The sequence below is a fragment of the Tachysurus fulvidraco genome, chromosome 9, assembly GCF_022655615.1.
Source record: "Tachysurus fulvidraco isolate hzauxx_2018 chromosome 9, HZAU_PFXX_2.0, whole genome shotgun sequence".
NCBI lineage: Eukaryota > Metazoa > Chordata > Actinopteri > Siluriformes > Bagridae > Tachysurus > Tachysurus fulvidraco.
The window spans coordinates 22666669-22674028 of record NC_062526.1 but is presented as its reverse complement, the minus strand read 5'-3'; the positions used below and the strand labels follow the sequence as shown (position 1 = coordinate 22674028).

The 7360-nt window shown below is 38.9% G+C and overlaps 1 protein-coding gene across 2 annotated transcripts; it reads left to right on the top strand.

Annotated features, from left to right (window-relative positions):
• The first annotated feature begins 2800 nt into the window (after nt 1-2800).
• Nucleotides 2801-6736, top strand: pycr3 (pyrroline-5-carboxylate reductase 3). 2 transcript variants are annotated; one of them, XM_027177078.2, is made up of 7 exons: nt 2801-2944; nt 3028-3118; nt 4298-4362; nt 4495-4674; nt 4978-5190; nt 6098-6190; nt 6272-6736. In XM_027177078.2, exons 2-7 carry the CDS (start codon nt 3034-3036, stop codon nt 6452-6454), a joined length of 819 nt encoding a protein of 272 aa, XP_027032879.1. In that variant the 5' UTR covers nt 2801-2944; nt 3028-3033; the 3' UTR covers nt 6455-6736. The 2 variants fall into 2 exon arrangements, with proteins under 2 accessions (XP_027032879.1, XP_027032881.1); XM_027177080.2 differs by having other exon boundaries at nt 2864-2944; nt 3031-3118.
• Nucleotides 6737-7360: the final 624 nt, after the last annotated feature.

Here is a 7360-nt window from a genome sequence, read left to right as displayed (position 1 = left end):
TATGGAAACACACACATTAAAATGGAATGAGATGAAACGTTAAATCTTTAATACTCTAAGCTTACTAATGCTAAATTAAGATTATTAACTACCGGTTTGTGGTATCAAAACACATGCTGTGTTTAAGAAAGAGCATGACGTAGGTAGACGTGTAAGAACAGGAAACCCATCATAGAGAAACCTGCAGAACTGGAACTGCGTGTACTGTACGAGTCTAAATAAAGTAGGAGTGCAGTAGATGTATAAAGCCATTAACGATAATAAACAAAGAATTAACACTGCAGAAAGTGAAACTATAATTAATAATACTGTAAGCTTTGTTCTTGTCCCCAAAGCAGAAGCAACCTGATCCTCATCTTTTGAAAACCACATTATATGTATAAAAGAAAGACCCTTATTTGTATAACAGACAAAATAAAAGGGAGGGGTCTGTTGATATCTAAAGGATTTAATTATATTAATTATATTAGTTAATCATTTTGTAATGTATTGCTATAAATTTTATGCCTGGCAGCTCCAAGGTGCATGTTTAGTCCTCAGCTGTGTCTGGATATCCTGGATCTCCAGCTTTCTCTGGTCTGGAGTATCCCTGCTTTGTGCTCAGTGTCCTTAAGATTCAGTATAATACTGACCAAAATGAAGCAGTTATTAAAAAATGATGAATAGATTTACTGTTGTCTCTTTTCTTAAGATAACTTTATCTATATTGAATTTAAACAACCAAGCAGTTGAGGGTTAAAGACCTTCCTCGAGTGCTCAGTAGTGCTTGAAGAGTCAGAGCTTTATATTGTGTGACTGTATATATGACTGTATGATATATGATGTATGTCTTTTTATATATTTGAGATATATATATTTGCACAGGATTTATACTAGATGGCCTTCCTGATGCAACACACCCATTTTATTCAGGCTTGGGACCAGGCAAACAGAGGTAACCTATCACTGGCTGGATTGGTTTCCTGCCCGGGTATCAAACCAGAGTCACAGTGGTGGACCACCAGGAATCCAGTATATATGACAATAAACGATTGAATCTTGAATATATATGGACAGTTCAGATTTTTTTTTAACCAATCAATAAATCAATCTATCAATCAATCTGTCTGTCTGTCCACCAACCCATCCATCTCTCTCTATCTGTCTGTCTACCCATCTGTCAGTCTATCTATCTATCTATCTATCTATCTATCTATCTATCTATCTATCTATCTATCTATCTATCTATCTATCTATCTATCTATCTATCTATCTATCTATCTATCTATCTATCTATCTATCTATCTATCTATCTATCTATCTCTGTCTCACACACACTCGGTCTCTCTCTCTGTCTCTCACACACACTCAAGTCTCTCTCACTCTGTCTCACACACACTTAGTCTCTGTCTGTCTCTCACACACACTCAGTCTCTCTCTGTCTCACACACACTTAGTCTCTGTCTGTCTCACACACATACTCAGTCTCTCTCTGTCTCACACACACTCAGTCTCTCTCTCACTCTCTGTATCACACAAACACAGTCTCTCTGTCTCTCTCTGTCTGTCTCTCACATATACACAGTCTCTCTCTGTCTCTCTCTGTCCGTCTCTCACACACACTCAGTCTCTCTCTCTCTCTCTCTCTCTCTCTCTCTCTCTCTCTCTCTCTCTTTCATATTCAATACAACAGTCTGGGGAAGAAACCCATGGGTGTTTGACTCCAACCTGTTCACATGCTTTTGGCCATATAATCCATACTATAGTAAATATTTATGAGTCATACGTTAGATTACTTATTTGGGAATGCTATTCTTCTCATACGTGCATTCTAAAGTCTATTTTAAACACTTAATACCCAATAAATGAACGCACATTTATTTGGAATGAAAAATAAAGAAATAAAGATAAATAAAGATGAAACTCTCAAGGTTAACACACACCTTGACTCTAGGGGTCTAAAGATAGTCAGATAGTCTAAAATATAGTCAGAAATCTTGGTGTAATTTTAGAGTCTGACCTTAATTTCAGTAGTCATGTGAAAGCGATAAGCAAATCAGCTTACTACCATCTCAGAAATATAGCCAGAATTAGATGTTTTGTCTCAAGACAGGACTTAGAAAAACTTGTTCATGCTTTCATCACCAGCAGGGTGAATTATTGCAATGGACTCCTTACTGGGATCCCCAAAAAGACCATTAGACATCTGCAGCTCATACAGAACACTGCTGCCAGAATTCTGACCAGAACCAAAACATCTGAGCACATCACTCCAGTCCTCAGGTCCTTACGCTGACTTCCAGTTACATTTAGAATAGATTTTAAAGTATTGTTACTCGTTTATAAATCACTTCATGGCTTAGGACCGAAATACATTACAGATATGCTAATTGAATATAAACCAAGCAGATCATTAGGATCAGGTCAGTTAGACATACCAAGGGTTCACTCAAAACAAGGTGCGTCAGCATTTATTTATTACGCCACTTATAGCTGGAATCAGCTTCCAGAAGAGATCAGATGTGCTTCAACAGTAGACACTTTTAAATCAAGATTAAAAACACATCTGTTTAACTAAATGAGCGCTGTGCTGCTTCACCCTGACTGTACTTTTTATCCAAATCACTTTTACTCCTGTTTTATTCTTTTTAACACATTTTAAACAGTTTTTATTAAAATCACATTTATTTTCTTTAATTGTTATTTGTTTTTGTTATGATTTTATCGTGTGTTTCTTATTTTTTCTTTTTTTATAAACTGTTTTCTAATTTCTGTCACTTTGAATGACCTCCGTGTATGAAATGTGCTATAAACTTGCCTTGCCTTGCCTTGCCTTTTGTTTTGAAATCCCGAACGTCACTTCCGTTTATCATGACACGTCACCTAGATAAAGACTTACAGCTTTAAATATACACACAGGAAGCGATATTACGTGCAGTAAACAAATAGGCTGTAAACTTTTGATGTAAGTATAACAGAAATAATCACGTGTAATTCATGACCAGTGAAGAAAACACTCCCTGAAAGAGTTCCTTGGTTTATTCCCAGGAGACCATGGACGGATTGCATCAGCTGAAGATTGGCTTCATTGGAGCAGGAAACATGGCTTATGGAATAACAAAGGGCATCTTAAGACATGGTAGATACAGTATATAATATATTAATCTTTTTTATGACCAATAAATTTAGACCCTCTCATTACACTGTATTTCTGTACAGTACACTGTATTCTGTAGTTCACTGACATCACAGCGCCATCTGGTGGCTTTCAGGAATAACAGCAGGCTGGTTTGCTAGACGCTGTTAAAAACCTTTTATATATAGCAAATATTCGGAAATAAAGCCAACAAATTTGAGAAAGGAAAAAAAAGACAGTTTGAATATATGACGTGCATAATTATTTCTGTACATGTTGAAATAAGGAAAAAGGGATGATTAAGGCATAGAGCATAAGGATCACAATCATGCGCATGCGCATACACATGTATAGGGAATCATACAGCACATATAACATCCATCCATACATCTCTCTCTCTCTCTCTCTCTCTCTCTCTCTCTCTCTCTCTCTCTCTCTCTCGTGCCTGCACACGTACGGGAAGCATCTGTTCCTAGGGGCTGTTCCTAGGGGCTGATATGCTTAAAGGCATCTGTACACCACAGTGACCTTATGTTCTTATGTTTAGTAAAAACTATTAACTCATCTACTCAGTAGTTATTCACTGTCTATGACTTAAATATTGTGTTAGACACTATATAACCAGAATTATTTGAACACCTGATAATCACACCGTGAAGTTTTAAGGTTGCGTCATGTCAGGTAGCTTAGTGTTTAAGGCACTGGATTACCAATCGGAAGGTTGTGAGTTTGAATCCCAGGCTCTTAAGCCTCCATTGCTCAGTTGTATAAAATGAGATAAAAAAATGTATATCGCTCTGGATAAGGATGTCCGCCAAATGCCGAAAATGTAACTTTGGGGAGGCAGAACTTCTAAGACTCTGACTCATCCCCTACTTTATGGCCGTGATGCTCAGGTTCCCACACCCTTTTAGTATAAACATGGAATAAATCTTACTTTAACACCTTTTTCAATGGCTTTTTTTAAACAAGCTTTTATATGACACAATGCACAGCTGATCCTAACACATCTCGTTCCATCATGAAAACCTCTTCACTTGTTGTAATATGATCCTTTTTGTTAAGGCTGTTTTGTTTCCCTTGCACCAGTTTCTATATTTCCGAGCATTTGTGAATGAAACAGGATGAAACCACTTTCTGCATGTACTTAACCCTTGTGGTCCATGTGTTGTGTGTTGTTAGGTGACGTCGTCGCATCTAACGTGATCGTCAGCGCTCCATCTAAAAACAACTTCTCACGCTTCCAGGTAAATCACACACACACACACACACACACGAACATGTCTGCTTATATACAATGTGGTATCGAATACTCTCAGTGCAATTAAACATGCTGGATATCTTTATTGCATCTTTACTGAACATGTCACTGTCTCTAGGAGATGGGAGTTGCAGTCACACACTCGAATGAGGAAGTTATTCACAGTTCTCGTCTGGTCTTCCTGGCAGTCAAACCCCATTTGATCCCTGTTGTCCTCAGTGCGCTCTCACTACACGTCACACCACAGCACATTGTTGTCTCCATGGCAGCCGGAGTCACCATAGCAACACTTGAGGGGGTGAGACATTGTGTTATTCCGATAAACGTTCACTTTAATAGCGAATGTGTTGGTTGCAGCAATGTGTCATGTAAAGGTTCGAGTTGACGGGAAGGTTGCGGTAACTCAAGTCATCGCTCTTTACAATCGTAGTGAGCAAAAAACATCTCAAACAATGGGGGTTCCACTCCTGTTAGCTATGAACAGGTATCTGAGACCAGGTTGAGTTGATAAGCAAGTGGGCATGTGTTTCTATTAAAATGGTAGATTGCATGTGGGGTACAATATTCTAAAGCTTTAAATAACCACATTTTTCTCCATTAGCTGTTGCCCGGAGGATCCTGTGTGATGCGTCTGATGCCGAATCTTCCATGCATGCTTCAGGAAGGTGCTTTACTCCTGGCTTGTGGAACAGGGGCCAAGCAGGAGGTGGCTTCTCTGCTGAAGAAACTCCTCTCACCTTGTGGACTGGTGGAGGTTGGACCTGAGCTTTGGATCGATGCCCATACAGGCCTTAGTGGAAGCGGGGTGGCTTTTGTGAGTATGACAACACTATACTATACTATACACGATAGCACCAGTCTTTAAAAGGTACGAGGGGATAAAAAAAGTCCCCTAGTGTTAGATATACATTCCATACTCTCACAGTGTCCTCTAATTGCCGATATACGTGATTGAATATGATAAAAGCAACAGCTGAATGTGCGACTGCAGGATATCGCAGTGCTCCATTACAATTACAGAGAAATCATGCTGAAGCCACAGACAAGTTGTCTGTAAAGCAAGTTCTAATCCAATACTATGAAATTAGTAGTAATATTTCCATATCAGTAAGCTTTTATTGTCATTTCGATCACATAGAGCCGATGCAGTTCGTTGAAATGAAGCAACGTTCCTCGAGGATCCCTGGTGCAATATAAAGACAGAGAGCTACATAAGACGACAGAATTAAGGGCTGAAAAGCATTAAACTATCCATATGTTAGTTAGAGTTCAGCAGAAAAAGATATCCCAAAGCCTGCTGGTTCCTGATGCTTTAATACAATCTACCTGATGATGATCTGCTCACGATGATCCTCTGCGCTTTTCCACACACACCGCCTAGTGTAGATGTATACACTACACATATAGTGTAGATGACCTGGAGGGAAGGAAGCTCACCTCAGACAATATGCAGGGCTTTTCCACACCACAGGATATTCTCCACGGTGCATGCGTAACATGATTTGACAGAGATTCTGTTCATTCCAAACTTTTCTAAACGTCCTCAGCTGTTTGAGCAAGAACTGGTGCTGGTGAGCTTTTTTCACCAGTGCCTTAGTGTGATTAGACCATGTGAGGTCCTCATATGATATTAACTTTTGCAATTACCTGATTATTACACATGTATGGAAATCATTTTGAGATCACATTTTATCATTTTAACAGCCAGCTCTGCGTTAAAGGTGTACGTGTTTGCTGAAGCCCTCGCTGAAGGCGCAGTTAAAATGGGAATGCCGAGTGTACTGGCTCAGCGTTTTGCCGCCCAGACTATACTAGTAAGTATTTGAGTAGTATCAATAAAAATATATATATTTATACATAATCTGATGATATTATGGCCTGCATGGGTTTGACAGGGTGCAGGTCATTTGTTGCGGGATGGTCAGAAGCATCCAGCACAGTTAAAAGCAGAAGTGTGTACTCCAGGCGGGACCACGGTGTACGGACTTCATGCGCTGGAAAAAGGAGGGCTCCGGGCAGCCGTCATGGGGGCAGTGGAGGCAGCCACAGAACGAGCAAGAGAACTCGGGCAAAGTTAAAGAAGGAGCAAGGCTGTGTGAGAAATCCTGAGCAAGAAAGAGATGGCAAGAGAGAACCAGGGTGGACCATGAGCCATTTGTTACTAATAACTTAAAATGTATAGCTGTCTGTTAAATGGTCTTTGTCAGATGGTACGTCGATATCGTTCAAACTGTAAACAACGTTTACTGTAGTTTAATTATTTTGCAAAGGATTTGTCAAAAGTATTGGTTGAGAAAGTATTTTAATATGAATAATATGTAAATAAATAAAGCTAATAAAATGGTGCACCAAATTTTGAAGCATGATCAATAGACTACTTGCTGAAACCATTAACCATTTATGGCATTTGGCAGACGGCATTATCCAGAGTGACTTGTATCTCATTGCAACCTTCCAGTAGGTAGTCCAACACCTAAAAACTAGGCTACCACATCCCCCTCAAATGACTTTGAGGTAAGAGTCCTGGCTCAACATAGGCAAGCTCAAATTTCAGTCTGTAGCATCCACCAAGAACTCAGGTCGCTGGATTCATCGTCAAGAATGCTAACCATTACACCATGGAACCTCCATACCAAACGAGGAAAACATAAATGTCTCATAAATTATGATTTTTTTTTTCCTTGCCTGAATCTGTTAACTGCAAATGCTATACTAATATTTTAACTAATATGTCACCTACAGCACATTATTGTATGCAGTTTACACAGTAATGTTCATATATTTATATTTACATTTATGGCATTTAGCAGACATCCTTATCCAGAGTGACTTACAACTGAGCAACTGAGGGTTAAGGGCCTTGCTCATAATTATTGATTATATGATTAATTAAATATGATTTTTCTCATGTAGATGTCCAACACTGAGCAATTTGAGATAAACCACATACAAACACACAACTTCTCACTGAATTTGAATTGCAT

What these genes read in the sequence shown, in the direction of transcription:
- pycr3 (XM_027177078.2), top strand. Translation starts at nt 3,034, where the DNA reads ATGGACGGATTGCATCAGCTGAAGATTGGCTTCATTGGAGCAGGAAAC. An exon ending in AAAGGGCATCTTAAGACATG is followed by an intron (nt 3,119 to 4,297) that starts GTAGATACAGTA and finishes GTGTGTTGTTAG; the next exon opens with GTGACGTCGTCGCATCTAAC. An exon ending in ACAACTTCTCACGCTTCCAG is followed by an intron (nt 4,363 to 4,494) that starts GTAAATCACACA and finishes CACTGTCTCTAG; the next exon opens with GAGATGGGAGTTGCAGTCAC.